Consider the following 19,062-nt stretch of genomic DNA (forward strand, 5'->3'; position numbering starts at 1 on the left):
GGGTGTTACCCCAGGAAGAAATACAATGGTGATACCAGTACATAACCAATATTCATGACTTCAGCTACAAAAATGATGCATGTTTCAGAGTGGTAGCCATGTTAGTCTGTATCAGCAAAAAGAACGAGGAGTGCTTGTGGCACCTTAGAGACTAACAAATTTATTTAAATAAATTTAAATTAAATTTAAATATGCTTAAATAAATTTGTTAGTCTCTAAGGTGCCACAAGTACTCCTAAAAGTGATACATGTATATAAACAGGATAATCATCTTTAGCAAATCATAACTTTTCCATTGATACCTTACATATTTTATACAAGTTTTGTTGCAATTGTCTAACAGTGGCAATATTCATGATAAACATGGTCATATTTCAATCATACAACATCACAAGTGCCCAATGTGGAGTATCAATATTTTGGCACCAATTGGCCTAATTTTCCAGTTACTGCTGTTTTTACTGAAAATCTGGCCACTTTGTTAGCAGGATGAATAGTAAGCCTGAACTTTGTCCTGCTGAAGAGCCCCATTCATATCTGAGTATCAGAGGGGTAGCCGTGTTAGTCTGAATCTGTAAAAAGCAACAGAGAGTCCTGTGGCACCTGATAGACTAACAGACGTATTGGAGCATAAGCTTTCGTGGGTGAGTGAATATACCCATGAAAGCTTATGCTCCAATACGTCTGTTAGTCTATCAGGTGCCACAGGACTCTTTGTTGCATTCGTATCTGAGAAAACTACCCATACAAATATCACAGAATGCAAACTGGAAACGTTCTTTTCTTCCTCAGCTCACCTGTTCTCATCCTCCTACCAACCCCACCCCAAGAAAGGTCTGCAGGTGCCTTCTTCCCACATTAGGAACTGCTCCATGCCAAGCAACCTTTCTTCCTTTCTTTTTGCTGCAAGCGGCGGTTCCTTGTCTGACCAATATTGGGTGGCCCCAGCTCTCCCTCATATGACCACAGGCAACTTCCTGATGTGGCAAGTGGAGGTGGGCCTACCTAGTAAACACAGGACTGTGAAGAGCCACAAGTTGACATGTGTTTTTATTTTGGTGGCAATTTAAACTCCTATTTGAAGATTAACTATGTCCTAATGACTATGCCAGAATTTTACACCTTCCAAAATATCAACAGTTTGCGATGGTGGAGACAAACACTCAGAAACTTTAAAAAGTAACAGAGGGTCCTGTGGCACCTTTAAGACTAACAGAAGTCTTAAAGGTGCCACAGGACCCTCTGTTACTTTTTACAGATTCAGACTAGCACGGCTACCCCTCTGATACTTGACACTCAGAAACTTGTCTCCCAGCCTAAATATGTACTCCCAGCCTGCAACACCCCTCCTGCATCGTACTCTAGTAAATAGGCCTGTAGGGAAGTAGTGGGCACCCAACTACTCATTTATTTTGTTCTCGCTTCTGGATGAAATGGGAGGGATTGTAGGAGACTTCTTGGCTTGTCCTGAAGGAGATAACAGAAGGCAGGGGATGCAAGAGAGGCAGATCGCTAGGAGGCCAATGAGAGCTCAAATCTTGGTACCATAGTCGTGGCCTTGGAGGGGTAATTGGATGCACTTGGTGTTAGTATGTCATAGGAGGAAAATATTAATTAGCTAAAAATGCTGATTCTTTATATTCACAATGACCAAACCCGCAGAATTACCTCTAAGTACCTTGCCAAATGAGGGCTTTATAGGGTTCAGTGTGTTGGAGTTCTGTGGTTTTAAAAGCACTGCTCTCTCTCACAGTTATGTGGTTTGCTTGTTTGCTGTCTCTTGCTAGATTATAATCGTAGTACGTCCCTCCCACTGCCAGTCCATGGGGAACAGGCTGGCAGTAGCAGCAGTGAACATGGCTCTGTCTCGCCAGATTCAGATGTACAGCATGATATGTTCTTTGAAAAGACAAAGCGATCTGTTTCAGAGAACCCAACGAAGCATCCCATTTCCCACTTAAGGTAAAGCTGTCTGATTGCTTCTGGCGTGGCCTCCACAAAGCTTATGCAGGTTAGAGTCACATCACATGTTATCCAAGGCAATTTGTGCATGTAATGAATAGATAACCAGATGTGTTCAATAATTAAATCTGTTGCTTAATCAAAATTTTGATTATATTTAACTGATTCATGGAGATTTCCCCCAAACGTCTCCAAGTATTATGCTGGTTTATACCAGCAGTTAAAGCCTGGGACATATGGGGGCTCCATAGTCCATGGGAGTCAGTGGCAGTCTTTCAGGTGATTTCAGCAGGATTTGGTTCAGGCCCTTGAACAGTAATTGCAAGTGTTCCCTCTATTTAAATACACATTAAGAAGCCTGGGAAGAGAATAGTTTCCTGATCAGAGGAGAACATGAAACATGTCTCCTTCAGATACATTTGTTGCAATGTATGCTCAGAATGAAATTCATCGTTATGCTCATTCTGCTTTATTTTCACTTCTTGTTATTGATTGACTTGGTGCAGCAAACAGGGCCAGACTAAGCTGAAGTAAACTGGTGTAGTTCCATTGACTTCAGGGGAGCTAGATTAATTATACCAGCTGAGGATCTGAACCGTCTTTAACAATGATTTTGAAATGAAAATTGCAGTGACAGTGAAATAAGATGAGATTAGTACTAATTATTATTTATCTATGTAAATATCCCTACCCACTCCCATCCGTGATTTGTTATTTCTAATGCTTAGTTATGTCTTTTACATCTTCGCTTGTCTCTGATCTAGTGTTCCTGATGAGAATTCTGCCTTAGAGGATCGGAGTGCTTCTTCTTCCCTGGAGGATAGAGATTCTGGTCTCTTTCTGCTAAGGAAGGACAGTGAACGCCGGGCAATTCTGTATAAAATTCTTAAAGAGGAACAAAATAAAGTTGCTTCAAACTTACAGGAGTGTCTCGCACAGGTAATATTTTAATGCTTCTTTTCGTGTTTAAAAAGGAAAATTAAAAATCCAGTATGTAGCATTTCTCTTTTTCTAACAGATGAGAGAGGGCACTTGTAGATTTTACCATTCACAGCAACTCACTCTTCCACATGCCAGGTTTATACTGTACCACTTTTCAATGGTCACTGGCTGGTAGTCGCATCTGATTTTTTAACTTTCTGTTTCTTTATTGTCTTCCTACTGGAAGAGGTTTCTGTAATGGAATGCTAAACTGTATTACAGCATGTGTCCCATACCTTACTTGAGTGTGTAACAGCTATACGGCACAGTGCATTTAAGGATCTTCAAGACTGCACCTTTCTTGTACTCTCTCTGTGATGGAAACTCTGTAGCCAGTCCATATCTGATACAGGACCCTGACCTGCTAGTAGCAGTCTGAAACCTATTATATACAAGGAGTACATGACATGGTGTCAGAAGTGATTTTCATGACAATTACTTTATCCATTTAAACACAAGAGGAATTTAGGCAGACAGAATGTAATTATCCAAACTGGAAACTGGCCAGGAAACTGGGGGTTATGATATTACTTGTATGAGAAGCGCAAAGGACAGTATACATTGTACTAGGGTGTTGGTTCAGTGTTCAACCAAAGGGAAGAGCACCACGTTCCGAATCATCAGCATATAAACCCCAGCTAACCAAGTGTGTAGGGAAGTACTTGAACAACCAAAGGTAAAAATGCCTTTCTCTTAGGGACAAAATCTTCCTGAGTAGCCAGGCTGTGTGAGCTGGTGATCTCTGCAGGTGTTGGAGGAAAAGAGTCCGTTCCTTGGGCCACAATCAGTATGTCTGCACTGCAAATACAAACCCGCAGCTGGCCTGTGCCAGCTGCCTTGGGGAAAGGGGCTTGGTCTAAGGGGGATCCCAGAGCTCGGGCTGCAGCCTGAGACCAAACATCTACACCGCAATTAAACAGCCCCTTAGCCCGAACTTGAGTCAGCTGGCATGAGCCAGCCACAGGTTTTTAATTGTAGTGTAGACATACCCATTGTGAATGGGAAGTCACTGTGTTGTGCCCCTGCTCAATGAAGAACAATGGATGTACAGGTAGTTCCACCTTCACCTCCCCCTCCCCACATTCCTGGCTTGCAGAGCAAAAAGCCGGGAGCCAGCCCTAAGTGTGCTGAGTCCAGGAGGGTTCCAAGAGAACTGCAACAGTACGGTTGTGTTTGAGGACTTCCACACCTACAGAGAGAGGGGCAGGAATTTCCTTTTAGTGGGGAAAATCTCCAGTAATATGAGAGCTTGTGTGATTGCATAAGTGTAAATTAATTAGAGCTGGATAAGAAACCAAACCAATTCTGATTTAAAAAAAAGTAGACATTTTTGTGGCTTTTTTTGGTGGTTTTCAAGTTAAATTTTTGCTGAAAACGCTCCGAATATGTTGAAGAGCTGCTAACATAATCAGCAGGTAGGTTCTTTACATACTCATTGTATTCTGTATCAGTGCAATTAATCTGCAAGCAAGAGAACAGAAGTAAAATTGTCATAATCAGATAGATACCCTGTTTCCCCGAAAATAAGACATCCTCCGAAAATAAGGCCTACTTACAGTTTTGCCTCTCGTTGTAATATAAGGCATCCCCCCGATAATAAGACCTCCCCGATAATAAGGCATCCACCGATAATAAGGCATTTTTCATTTCTGAAAAATAAGACATCCCCTGAAAATAAGACCTAGCGCATCTTTGGGAGCAAAAATTAATATAAGACACTGTCTTATTTTCGGGGAAACAGGGTATGAAAATGTTTGTTTGTTAGTCTCTTGTGCGTTTTTGTCTTGTATAAACCTCTCCCGCCCAGAAATGATGGTGAATTAATTGGTTTAAAGTTCTCCTTTCTATTGGATCCTGAAAGTGTATGGCATCTTTGAAAACTACCATCTTCATTTCACTGGTCAATGCAGCTCTTCTTATTCATCTACATTTTCTCTGATACAAAACAATCTAAATTCTATTAGAGAAGCACAGAGTAAGTCCAGGTAAAATGCTGAGTGGTGTCATGCCAGTGCACTGCATCCTTTCTAAAAAGGCCCCCTCTACAGTACTAAACATGGTTGACGTGAGACCAGTGACTTGGTCAGACATATTGAGCCAAGTTCAGCCCTAATGTAAGGAGGTGGAACTGTATTGCACTGTGGCTGAATTTAGCTCATTATCTGTATCCTGCCTTAACGGCCAACTTAATCATGCAGTACAATATTGACTGCATGTATAGCAGAAAGCTGCAGTTGCAGTGAATTGGTAGAACTACATGAGAAGCCTATTGGAATGGAAACAAAGCAAAAATATATCTTAGGGTTTAAAATAATCAGTGCCAGTGACTGCTTCTGACACAGTGATTTTCATGCTATGAGTTACGACAAATTCTTTCTGTGTTTAACAAACGTACTAGGTCTTTAATTTGTCACAAAAAGTCACTAACTGTAAATTCTACACTAGTTACACATCTGCTAACGTGATAAACAGAGAGAACCCATATTGTGACTGGACTTTCATGTGTTTGTCATCCTCTCTATTTACATACAGAGAAGCAAATATAAAGGGCACTGACTAAACAGTTATGTATCCACTCTCTTCATTTCAAGGACAGTCATTACAACCCTTGGTTTTGTTTTCACAAAGTAAATATTAAGTTACAGTAAATATAATTCTTAAGGTGTGACAAGGGCAGAGAATACAATACAAGTTTAGTAGGACTTGCAGATGGGTGATTACATTTCCGTCACTTTTGTGTGGTTGTGTGAGAAACAGCAGCAGCAAATATAAACTGTAACCCTGTAACGTTAGCACTGCTAAACCATTAGGTTCTTAGGTACAGGGGATTTATTGTTTCCTTGTGTGAGTCTTGACATCGTGCACTGAATACCTTTTCTCCAGAATTCTGAAGAACTGCAACTTTCAGTCACCCACATCAAGCAGATAATTGGGATTTTAAGGGACTTCATACACTCTCCCGAACACAGAGTGATGGCATCCACTATATCCAAGCTGAAAGTGGATTTGGACTTTGACAGCACTTCCATCAATCAGATTCACCTGGTGCTGTTTGGATTTCAGGATGCAGTAAGTCCTCCATTTGTCTAGAAGCAGAAGGGAGTGGCATTCCACTCTGATAAACCAAATCCCTGTACACCTCTTCCTATTCCCAGGGCCTTCCTGGCTGAACCACTGCTACTTCCCTCTGCTTTCCCTGCTCCCCATCCCTGCTCATTCCCTTCCGCACAGCCATTCACTCCCATAGCTCCTCTTGGCCCTTCTGCATGATGTGTCAGGAACTGGTGGGATATGTTGGGTAAGTGAGAGAGGTGACTGGGATGTGGCGAGTGGGAGGTGAGAAGAGATGTGTGCTCGATGCTATTGATGGTCAGGGGAAAAGGTCTGTTTGGAGAAGACCTGGGTAGTGGGGAACACAGCTGTATTGACAAGCTAGGGGGATGGGGGAGCGCAGTGCTTCTGTGCTGAGCCATCAATGCTAAATGGTCTCTCTTGATGCAGCAGTCATTGCTATCTGGCATACTGAGCACTATGCAGAGCTCTAGGTGCATGGAAGTCTCAGTGCAGAAACACATGGACTCCCGAAGCACTACTGCCTGGTGCATGAGTGAGCCAAGGCCATTGGTGCTTGAAGGGCTCCCCCAACACTATGTCTTGGCACCATGTGGGTGATCCCAGGATCCTTGCACACAAGCCTCATCCCAGCAGGCCTCTGATACATCACTAGTGACCCCCACTAGGGCCCTACTCATCCCAGCTCTCTGTTTGCTGCCCCATCCTCACTTATACAGCAGAACCCTGTTTATCCCATCTAATTGGGACTGGATTGGATAATCAGAAATTCGGATAATCCAGAGAACGGGAAAGTTCGAGGCTGCAGCGCCATCTGGTGGCCACAGGAGAGATCAGCTGCTTCAGGACTTGTGTGCGTTGGTTATTCGGTTAACTCAGAGAGCTGGATAATGGGAGGTCAGATAAATGGAGCTCTGCTGAACTCCAGTATCTCCCTAGAGTCCCATCTCTTTTGTTGTCTTGTCCCATGATAATCATATCAGGCCATGTAGTTCAGGAATGAATTTGGCAACTGTGACAGTGGCTTTTGTAAGGGCTTGATCCAAGATGTCAAATCCTAAGAGCATCACTTTCCCTACTATCTCTCCTGCCCCAGAGGCCACTCCCATACATCCCACTGCCCCTCGCTGTCCTGTTTTTGTGTGTGTGTTTTTTACAAAATATCAAAAGGTTTATATTTTTGCTAGTCGGGGGGTGGGGGGAGGGGAACAGCTCAGGGCCAGATCCTTCAGCATCTCCATGCACAGAATTTCTACTGGCTTCAGTGGGAGCTGGCGCTGCACATGTAGTGACAACACCAGCATTGTGCTGTTATCAGTGAACAACTTCCTTGGGACCTCCAATAAGGTTCCTCTGCAGCATGGGGCATGGGTCACTTGCTGGAGGATTCTCTGCACCTTGAAGTCTTTAAACCAGAAGTTGAGGACTTCGGTAGCTCAGACATAGGTTAGGGGTTTGTTACAGGAGTGGGTGGGTGAGATTCTGTGGCCTGCGTTGTGCAGGAGGTCAGACTAGAAGATCATAATGGTCCCTTCTGACCTTCAAGTCTATGAGTCTGTGAGGGTGGTTGACTACTCCTAAGCACCAGACAGAGGATCCTTTGACTTATACATTCCATTTAATTATCTTTTTATTTTATTTTATTTAAATACATGACTGCTTGGCTCCACTATCTCAAATGGAAGCCTATTCACCAATTTCTCTGTAAAAAATACTACTCAAATTCTTTTTATGCACTGAGTATATTCCCTTTGTGCCCTAGTTCTTGTCTTATCACATCTCCTGTTAATCCTCTTCTGTCAAGGCTAAATAAGGTTTTGTCAGTATCCCTTCATCTGTGAACCCCTCCATTGCATTTATCAGTTTAGTTATTCTAAGCTAAATTGAAGAGAGTTCTAGAAACTTATGTTATATATATAGTGTATCCTTAGTCTTGCATAATTTTAATTTTATTTAGTATGGCTACAATGCTGAGATATCTTAGTGGCTGCTTAGAGCACTGCATTTTATTAGCATATGGGAGATTTGGAAGTTGTTGTTCATGAGCTGGTGAAGTCTGAACTCAGCATCTAATAATTTTAGTCTAAGAGGAAAGGGTTGTGCTGACTTGTACTATACAGATTCCCATTAATTTACAGAGCTTTATCTGAATCTTTACAAAACAAAGTTTTGTCTGTGGTGTCTAGGTCCTTTGCTGATGCTTTTGCTTATTTCTGTACTTGTAGGTGAACAGCGTATTAAGGAATCATTTAATTAGGCCTCATTGGATGTTTGCAATGGATAACATAATTCGCCGTGCAGTCCAAGCAGCAGTCACTATTCTTATTCCAGGTAAATCAAAGCACATCAGTACTAGTTTCTAAATGAAACACTTCCAAAATGCATCATAAATGGTTTCACGTTCTTTCCAGCTGATGGATCCATCTCATTTCTGAAGTTTGTTAGTAGGGGGGAAATAGGGTCTTGAATGATTTCTCTTCAGCTGGGGTGGGGGGGGGGGAGACGGTGCTGTGGATAGGGACAACAGTTTTTTCAAATAACCAGTGAACTAGGTTGCACAGAGTAAAATGGATTTACTCCTTTATAGTTGGTAGTTTTATAACTGAGGAAACCTAATTCTAAAGGCTTTTGGAATTAGGCCATAACTTACCCTTAAACTGAAGGGGAAGTGCTTCATTGGATGGTCTCTGTGTGTATTCCATTTGAGGTGCACCTGCACTCCATACCCGAGACTGGAAGACTTTTCATTATTGGTGTCCTTTGGTCCGTGCCTGTGGCCTTCTTCTCTTGGTGCTCCAACCAACGGTTGGTCTGCACCATAAGGGATGGTGCAGACCAACTGTCTCTCTAGTTCCATTCTATCACCTGTGGTCTGAGACAGGGGTCCTCCATTGTCCACAGCTTTAGCTAGTGTTCTTTGTTTATGTGTAAAAAGTTGTAAATGGTTTGTCCTTATATAAGTTTCCTCTAGAGCTAGTTAGTTTTAGGAGCCATTGTTTGGGGCTACTGCTGCACTCCCCACAGCCATGTAGGGGATTCCAAGCATGTCCAAGATGCCAGGTTTCAAGATCTCCATGGTTTTCCCCCGGGCCTTCCTGGTCAGCAACAACCACAACACTTGTCTGTATAGCCTCAGGGAAGCTCACATCCCCTCCAAGTGTAATATTTGTCAGTCCTTCCCTCACTCGACCCACCAATCCTGAGAGTTCTGACTTCAAACATTGCCGATGGATCGCTCAAGGAGGCCACAGTCCAACTGTGGCCCATCAGACCTCACATACACTGGTCAGAGGCACCGAGAAGCAGTCTTAGAGTGTGGTTGTGTCCACACTGGGAACAGAATTAAGGACTCTAGCAAACAGGACAGACATGAGAAAGGTAAGAGTAAACACTCTCACAAGATGTATGTGAGAAATCCCCCTCTAAGGAGAGGACATTTTCCCCAACGCATTCTATGTTGGGTGACACTCTGCACCCCAATACGGGTGTGTCAGGAGGTCCTAAGGAGCACAGTACCAGTTCCATGGCCTCGAGAGGCAAAAGTGCCCCGAAACCATCAACCACTGAAAGAGCAGGACCGTCCTGTGTACCAACGAGAGAAAGGAGTGAGTGGACAACTCCTACACAAATGCTGACTTGCATAGAGAAGGATTCATTGGTACTGAGAACCATTGTCTGCTCAAAACTGGCACTGCCAGTGCCACCAAGAGACAGAAGGCCACCAGCATCAGTGGTCAGATATGCTATCCTGGAGGATCTTACAGTCTGCAGACCCAAAATCACTGATTCTGTCCTCACACCATTGTTTCGTCACTCATTGGTACCATCTACCAGTGGAAGCATAGTAAGACCATCACTGGTACTAACAGCCCTGCCCATGGACACAGAGGTCTTGTGCTCCTCCAGCAAGCCTGGGATTAGTGGGGAGAGCTTACCAGTCTTATCAAGACAGGAAGTCAGCTCCAACAGAGGCTGTAAAATCTCATGGGCGCCTTCTCACTCCCACAGGACCTGGCTTGGGACCAGTAATACCCTTTTCCCTGGAGACCACCCCATTATCCCTATGAACTCTCTCAATGGCTTTATTGGGGTCCCGGGGATCCCTATATGAGACATCCTGAATACAGACAGACAAGAATGCAAGTTGAGGCATGTACCCCTGCATTGTGAAGAACCCCAATCCACTCAGGAATGCTCTGAGGAAGAGAAACAACTCAACAAGGCAGAGCCACTAGCCATTGTGGGGATATCATTGTTCTCACTAGATGAGACAGTCACACCAGCCTCACCACCTGATGACTATAGACAATTTCAAGATCTCCTAAAGAGAACTGCAGACATGCTTCATATCCCCCTGGAAGAAGCATCCCTCATAAATTACTTGGATATCCTTCAAAGTTCAGATCTTAGTAAGGTGGCATTGTCTGTCAATGAGGCTATATTAGGACTAGCCAAGATGGTCTGGCATATTCCAGCCATCTGTACTCCCACTCTGAAAAAAACAAAGGAGAAATATTTTATACCATCTAAAGCGGCAGAATACTTATTCTTGCATCCCACTCTGAACTTCTAGTGGTGCAGGCTGTCACTGAACAGAACAAGCAATATCAACCCAGCTCTACACCCAAAATAAGGAGGCCAAATGTCTAGACTTCTTTGGGAGAAAGAACTTCCCTTCCACAGGTTTACAGTTCTGCATAGCAAACTGTCAGGCTTTAATGGCAAAGTATGCGTTTATAAATTATAATCTGTTCTCTAAATTTCTCAACAGGCTGCCTCAAGAACACAGACTTCAATTCCATACAATCATCAAAGAAGGTAAATGCTAGCCAGGTCTGCCCTCCAAGCTTTGGTAGATGCAGCAGATACAGCCTCCCATTCAATGGCACCATCTGTAGTCATGAGATGGGCTTTGTGACTCCAATCCTCCAGATTTCCCCAAGAAGCCCAATCAACCCTGGAAGAGCTGCCCTTCAAGGGAAATAACCTATTCATTGAGAAGACGGACTAACCATTATATACCCTTAAGGACTCGAGCGACATTCCCTTCGCTGATATTTGGATGAATGATGAACTTAGAGCATGCTTGGAGATTGTACAGTCCATCCTCAGCAATAACAGAAAATGCTAAGCAGCAAAATGGAAGAAATTCTCCTTAAGGCATCAATTCCAAGACTCCCTACAATTATGACTGACCTCCTGTCTTTGAAAACATCAAAGTTCTCTAGTGCACTTGGCACCCATTAGTGCCTTTCACCCTCCAATGGACAAATATTCAGTCTTCACCCACCCGACTATAGTCAGGTTTCTGAAGGGACTTGTCAGATCCTTTTCCCCAGTACTGACATGGGACCTCAATCTAGTCCAGTCAGCATTAACAAATTCTCCCTTCGAACCTTTAGCCTCATGTCCCTTCACTCCTCTATCTGTGAAGGTTGCCTATCTAGTTGCCCACCTCAGCCAGAAGAGTAGGTGACCTGAGGGCCCTTGCGGTTGACCCACTTTATATAGTTTCCCTGAGGTTACATTCTAAATTCAATCCAAAAGTAATCTCATAATTCCATCTGACTCAGGTCATCCACTTACCTGTCTTCTATCCAGAGCCCCATGCCACCAGAGAGGACAGTGTCCGTTGAGCCTTGACCTTTTACCTACAGTGGACAATGTCTTTCAGGAAATCTTCTAAACTATTTATCTCCTTTGCCTCCCCCCTCATACATTTGGCGATCTCCTCACAGAGACTTCCTAAATGATTTTGGGATGCGTCCTGCGTGAGAGAGCACGCCTGACCAGGGCCCAGTGTTCCAGGGTTGATTGGGCTTCTTGGGGAAATCTGGAGGATTGGAGTCACAGAGCCCATCTCATGACTACAGATGGTGCCATTGAGTGGGAGGCTGTATCTGCTGCATCTACCAAAGCTTGGAGGGCAGACCTGGCTAGCATTTACCTTCTTTGATGATTGTATGGAATTGAAGTCTGTGTTCTTGAGGCAGCCTGTTGAGAAATTTAGAGAACAGATTATAATTTATAAACGCATACTTTGCCATTAAAGCCTGACAGTTTGCTATGCAGAACTGTAAACTTGTGGAAGGGAAGTTCTTTCTCCCAAAGAAGTCTAGACATTTGGCCTCCTTATTTTGGGTGTAGAGCTGGGTTGATATTGCTTGTTCCGTTCAGTGACAGCCTGCACCACTAGAAGTTCAGAGTGGGATGCAAGAATAAGTATTCTGCCGCTTTAGATGGTATAAAATATTTCTCCTTTGTTTTTTTCAGAGTGGGAGTACAGATGGCTGGAATATGCCAGACCATCTTGGCTAGTCCTAATATAGCCTCATTGATAGACAATGCCACCTTACTAAGATCTGAACTTTGAAGGCTGCAACTTCATGTAGAGATGGCCCTCTTCTAGAGATCTGCAGAGCAGCAGCGTGGGGCTCTGTGCATACCTTTGAGACATTTTGCCCTGGTACAAGGTTCTACAGATGTATCCTTCAGTTTGTGATACAGCAGGGTTCCTCAAACCCTCCTTTTCAAGGAGTATGGCTTGTGAGTCGCCTCGAACAGAATACACATAGGGACCATCATTCAAAGAAGACAGTCTGGTTGCTTACCTTGTACATCAACTGGAGTTCTTTGAGATGTGTCCCTGTGTGTATTCCACTGCCCACCTCTGCTTCAGATCCTTATCCTAAGGTTATTTGCTGTGGAGACGGAACTGGAGAGGCAGTCAGTCCACATCACCCCCTGTACCCTTGGTTTGGAGCAGAAGGAGAAGGGTGCAGGCATGAGCCAATGGACACTGCTAGTGAAAATCTTCCAGTCTCAGGCATATGGAGCACATGTGCAGTTCAGAAGGAATACAGATAGGAACAAAACATCTCGAAGAATGCCAGTTAGTGCACAAAGTAAGTAACCAGACTTTTCTGGAATTCTTCTTCCTCTAAAAGCAACTCTGTTCCCCCATTATATAAACAGAATCCTGAGTCTCTACCGCCTGTCTACGCTATTTATTACTTCTGCTACATCACCAGTACACCCGTCATTTTATAGACAAGTAAGATTGTGAACGCCATACAAACAGGGACCTATCCTCAGATGAATGCACTAATACTGCCACTGCTGTCGTTTAAGCCTGTTTGGAAATGGTGCCACAAAGTCTGTGGTTCAATTAATGTAAGAGACTAATGCTATCATGTGTTAATATTTGCCAAGGTTACATTTCACTCCTAGCTATTGGTATCTCCCTTATTAAACACCATAGGAAAGTACATACCATGTGGAAAGCATCAGGATAAAATCTCATCACTACTTTACTCAGTTTTTTTCAGTTAAAGAGGAAATATGCCACCCATAAGATGTCCAGAAGAAGTGTTGCTTTCCTGTGGTTTTCCCACATTCACTACCCCCCAAAAAGCAAGAGTATGTGGTACTAAATTGACTTCTTCATTGATTTGTGCAGAGCTTCAAGCTCACTTTGAGCCAGCTTCAGAGACTGAAGGAGTGGAAAAAGATGCCGATGAAGTAGAAGATGTTTGCCACCCAATGGAACAAAATGGAAATGAGGATCCCGTTGTCACATCTGGAGTGAGCACACTCAGTTCTGTGGTGTCACATGAATCACAGCAGCAACATCTTAATCTGCAGCTATCCAAACTTAAACAAGAGACAAACAGGTAACTTCTCTTGTAGAACTATGCTTTTTTTTCATGTGGTCTTCAAAAAACCTTCAAGAATAAACAACACACTCAAAAAAGAATGTTTATTCATAGGTATATGTTCATCCAACCACAGGATCCTCTAGTCAAAGTAGAATTTGTAGGTGTTCACCAGGGGGTCTCAGAAAGGTACTCAGCAATATATATAGACACTTGTGTAACTTTCACCAAATCTTACAACACAGCTCAGGATCTTTCAATTCACAGAACGTACACCGAAAAAATGTTGGATTCCCACTAAGCATTGACACACTTTTTATTTGTAAATAAGAGTTCTCAAGTAAGGATGCCAAACACTGGATATTAAATATAAGCACAGGATTCCCAGTGTGAGCTGAACTTCTGTTTTCTCACCACTGTTGTGGAGTAGTGGCAACTAAAATGAGAAGTTCTCATTCACCAGGTGTCTAAATTTCACGTCAGAAAATTCCAGATAATCACACACAATTACTGGTCTAAGAACTCAGGATGTAACGCCCAGTGGTGGGGACACAATCTGCATTAGACCACTCAGAAGGTTTTATATATTCCTATACAGTAGGACTCACATCAGCCCCTTCGCCCCAGTAATGAAAAATCTGGAGTCCTTGTCAATAGATGATACTGTACAAGCTGCAGCTCTGTTAACACAGGCTTAATATGAGACTACACAGTAAAATAAGGAATGCGCTGATTTGTTGTATTACTAAAACTTTAGGATCTCTGGGCACCATTACGATAAAAATAATCAGTCAGGATTGGGGCCCTGTAGGCTAGGTGCTGTGCAAACATAAAGGGAAGACAGTCCTTCACGGCGGAGAAAACTCAATATTGATGTAAAAATTCTTATTAATGAAAGAACGTTTTTTTACCCCATAATAACTATGGGTTTGTACAGTAAAGCGCTGTGGTTCTTTAAGATGTGTTGTCCATGTGTGTTCCACTTCAGGTGTAGCTTGAGATTGGACTCTTTGAGGAGCAACGTCCAATGAGGCCGTGCATGTGTCCTCTGGTGCTTCATAACTGAGTGTGTAAAGGATGGGACAGCTGCCAGCAACTGCTTCCCAGTTCCTTTGCTAATGCTGAATCCAGTGGGGGCAAGGATTGTACAGTAGCTGGGAAAGAGGGCGGACCATGCAATGCATGTGGACAACACATTCTGAGGAATCAGTTTTTGTAGGATAAGTAACCTTTCTTCTTCGAGTGATTGCCCACATGGATATCACTTCCGGTGCCTCTCCAGGACATGAGTTACTGCTTGAGGCAGGTACTCTGAGTTTACTGGAATAATGACTGCGGGACAGCTCTGCTGAAATGAGTGTCAGAGCTGGAGCTGTCCACCAGCAAATAGTGTGGGGTGACAGTGTGAACTGAATTCCAGGTAGCTACTCTGCAGGTTTCTATGATTAGGATGCCTTTCAGGGAAGTTGCAGAAGCTGCCCAAGCTCTGGTGGAATGGGTCCAAATGTACCCTACTGGGCCTCAATGTACCACCAAATAGCATGCCTTAATGCAGTCAGAGACCCATTTTGACAGTTTTTAGGTGGAGATAGGTTAACCCCACCTCGTTCTGTGAGCAAATGATAGGAACAATCTAGGAGAGTTCTTAAATGACTGTTCTGTCCAGATAATACTGACACACCTTGAAGCATCAGGAGGAAAGCTATGAACACTAGCCAAATGGCTCTCAATTCCGGGATGTTTAAGTGAATATTGGACTCCTGGGGGAGCAGAGGCATTGGGTCTGATGGCCTGGATACAGTCCCCATTCTACTATGGACAAGTCTGTCACTAGTGTTGTGCTGGAGACATGTAGAGGGTCTTTCAACCAATCATATGAGAGGACCCCTTGGGGAATTGTGACCTCTATACACTGTCATGACCTTTAACATGACACACTATATAGAGACGTAAACATTACACGTGTTCTGTATCTCAGCCCCTGGCAGGCAGAAGGAACTGGAGTGCAGTTACAGCCATCCGCCGGGAACAGGGACTGCAGGGGAGTCCCCCCCAGCACACAGCCCCTACCCCTCTCCCTGCACCCTAAGCTACCTCCTGCCTGCACACAGCCCCTAGTCTCCCCTCCCCCATCCCGAGCTACCACCCTGCCAGGGGATTATCTCAATCATCTTTGCATGCAGTGCAGGGAAACTCTGGCAACCTGTCTCACATGGCACGAGACGCGTTTCAAACAGGTTTTGGGCTGATGTTGTCAGCTAAGATGGACGCTGTTTGACGAGGCTGTGAATGGTGAGAGAGCTTTGCCAGTAAGGAGTCCAGTACAGCTCCCATGAATTCTATGCTGGGGACAGGGATGAAGGTAGACTTTGGTCTGTTGAATCTGAGGCACGTTGTGGCAAAGAGAACCAAAAGTATTCATTCACGTGTGGAGATGACTGACCTCGAATCAGCCAATCCGGGGTAGACTTTAATTCCTTGCCTTCTCAGATGTGTAGCCAGGCATTCAGTGATGAGGCCAAAGGTAATGAGCCTGTAGTGGTAAGAAGACTTTCCCCTAAGAAACCTGATGTCTTTTCTGTGAGCCGGGTAGACTTGCAAGCCAAGAGCCCGTCTTGAGGATCCAGCATGGGCATTATGCACACTAGGGTTACCATCCTGAACGTGAACCAATGGATGAACTTGAGTTGTCAGAGGTCCAGGTTGAGGTGCCATCCCATTTTCTTCTTTGGGAGCAGGGAAATAATGAGACTAAACTAACTATAACTAGCTAGAAGATAAATGACATAGTGTAGGGGTTCTCAACCCTTTTCTCTCTGACGGTCTCCTCCCCTCCCCGATATGCTATAAAAATGTCAGGGCCCGGGAGTGGGGGGGGCAGGGGCCTTGGGCATAGGTATAGTTTGACTTCTTATAGGGGAGGGAGGCGGAGCCAGCAGGACGCAAGCCACCTCCGCATGGTGGGGTCCAGAGAAGGAGTGCCACCTCCACCCCCTGACTCACCTCAACAGGCCACCCAGGCTGTCTGTGTTGGGGGATGCAACCAAAAATTATAACTCAAAAGTGGGTGGCTTAGCTCAAAATGTTTGAAAACAGCTTTGGGTGCAGGGAGGGGGTAGCTTGGGCTGTGTGCAGACGGGGTGGCTATGAGTGCAGGGTGGGGGGCAGCTAGGGGCTGTATGCAGGCAGGGCGGTAGCTCGGGGTGCAGGGAGAGGGGTGGCTAGGGAGCTGCGTGTGGGCAGAGGGGTAGCTCAGGGTGTAGGGGCTGTGTGCTGGGAGGACTCCCCTGCGGTCCCTGTTCTTAGAGGGCTTTGCCAGCCATGGAGCTGGGGATGGGGCGCAGCTCTTCCTGGCTGCTTCTGTGGGAGCAAAGGGGGCTGGGAGCTGAGGAGCAGCTTCAAGCTGAGGCACCAGCAGGAGAAGAGGGAACACTACTGTTGCTGCTGACTGCTCCATGAGACCAGCTCGAGAAGCAGCTGCCCGCCTCCGGCATGGCCGGGGGGAGGGGGGGGAGGAGGGGAGGTATGGAGCTGCCCCCTGGCCTGCCGTGCTTTTGCCTTGCAGTTTTTTTTGGGGGGGGGGGGTAATGCCCTCCCTGTCCCCAACTCAGCCCATGGGCTCAGGGTTTCACCCCCGCATCGCCTAGCTTCAGTCCCGGGGGTGCCAGGGATCGGGGCTTCAGCCGCGGGGCCCTGCAGCCCCCTTGAAAGGGCTCCCGGACCCCCAGTTGAGAACCGCTGACATAGTGTACAGAGATTCAAACCCTACCCGTGTTCTGTGTCGCAGCCCTTGGCAGGCAGAGGGAACTGGAGTGCAGTTACAGCTACCCTGCCCTTTATGAGTGCCAGAGGGCATGCAGGGCACAGGCTCAGCGACAGCGGGCACTGCTATTCAAAACTATTCCAGTCTCTCAGCTATGAGGTGCACGGACATTAGAAGTGGAATGCATGTGGACAGTCACTCAATAAGTTACACTTACGATGTTGGGTGATTACAAACTTGCTTTCTTAAAAGTCAGTCAAGGTGAAGGCCCCAGAAAATCTGATTTGTCAACAGCACACAGACTCACAGGGTGTAAAAAAATAATAATAAAATAACCCCCGCCCCCTGTCAAAACCTCCACGTGTATTTACACAGGCTCTGAAATACAGCTTTTATAATTTGTTTTCCTTTAACTTTTATGCTATGTTTTGAAATGTGTATATAACACAGTAGTTTGATTTGTTCTTTGTATACAATATTTAGTAAGAGGTTTTTAAATTGCAAGTTGAAACTGTACTGCAAATTGTCAATCTTAAATCTAAGGACCATTTTGGTCAAAAGGGCCAGCAGACCAGCAAAACTGTTTGTTCAAAGACCTAAGTGCAGCTCTCTGGTATGTGATACAAGTCTGAGTTTTGTCTAAAGCAAAAGACGTTGTAGGAATATTTAGGGATGCACTGTTATCAGGAGCCATACATATGGGCCTTCTCACCAAAGCAAACACCTTCATTTTAAAACCCCAACAAATACCACTGGTCTATAATTTTTGAGAAGTTGGCTGCTTCAGAGATAAAATGTGCTATTTATTATGTATTTTGATGTGCTGAATTAAAATATGACAATTAAAACAACTGATTGGCTACTGTTTCTAAGATATTTAAGTTTTTACATTTTATGTCTATGTATATTGTGTAGATTGTAGAGTTTTAATCATAAATTGTAAACCTAGGTCTTTTCATGTGTTTGTGGTTGCTTTACATGATAATATTTCACCTGTCCTGTTTATGTAACACTTTAAAAATCAGCAAAAGGGTTATATACATAAAATTGATTATGAAACAAAAAAGGCAAAAAACTATTATGTACATAGTTCAGTCCTATTCAGTGTCTACTCGACCCTTCTTGGCTTGTCTCTTGTATTCATTAAATGGAGCATCTCTTGTCACTGTCCAGCAATAGTCTGCAAGCATTGATGGGCTCCATTTGCCCTGATAGCATTTCTCCATTGTTGCAATGTCCTGGTGAAATCGCTCGCCATGCTCGTCGCTCACTGCTTCGCAGTTCGGTGGAAAAAAATCTAGATGAGAGTGCAAAAAATGTATCTTTAGTGACATGTTGCAACCAAGGCTTTTGTATGCCTTGAGGAGGTTTTCCACCAACAACCTGTAGTTGTCTGCCTTGTTGTTTCCGAGAAAATTTATTGCCACTAACTGGAAGGCTTTCCATGCCGTCTTTTCCTTGCCACGCAGTGCATGGTCAAATGCATCATCTCGAAGAAGTTCACAAATCTGAGGACCAACAAAGACACCTTCCTTTATCTTAGCTTCACTTAACCTTGGAAATTTTCCACGGAGGTACTTGAAAGCTGCTTGTGTTTTGTCAATGGCCTTGACAAAGTTCTTCATCAGA

At 44.3% G+C, this 19,062-nt stretch overlaps 1 protein-coding gene across 5 annotated transcripts in view; it reads left to right on the top strand.

Annotated features, from left to right (window-relative positions):
- The window catches only part of MAP3K15 (mitogen-activated protein kinase kinase kinase 15), a 166,529-nt gene that overhangs the window by 141,599 nt on the left and 5,868 nt on the right, over positions 1–19,062 (top strand). For all 5 annotated transcript variants that reach the window (XR_010596664.1, XM_065579742.1, XM_065579738.1 and 2 more), the window contains 5 exons: positions 1,788–1,962; positions 2,727–2,901; positions 5,827–6,012; positions 8,241–8,346; positions 13,475–13,688. Coding sequence is in view for 4 of the 5 variants with exons in the window: in XM_065579742.1 (XP_065435814.1) it covers positions 1,788–1,962; positions 2,727–2,901; positions 5,827–6,012; positions 8,241–8,346; positions 13,475–13,688 (856 nt within the window). In the remaining variant the exon portion in view is untranslated. The remainder of the gene's footprint in view (positions 1–1,787; positions 1,963–2,726; positions 2,902–5,826; positions 6,013–8,240; positions 8,347–13,474; positions 13,689–19,062) is intronic.

This window comes from Chrysemys picta, chromosome 1, assembly GCF_011386835.1.
Source record: "Chrysemys picta bellii isolate R12L10 chromosome 1, ASM1138683v2, whole genome shotgun sequence".
NCBI classification, from domain to species: Eukaryota; Metazoa; Chordata; order Testudines; family Emydidae; genus Chrysemys; species Chrysemys picta.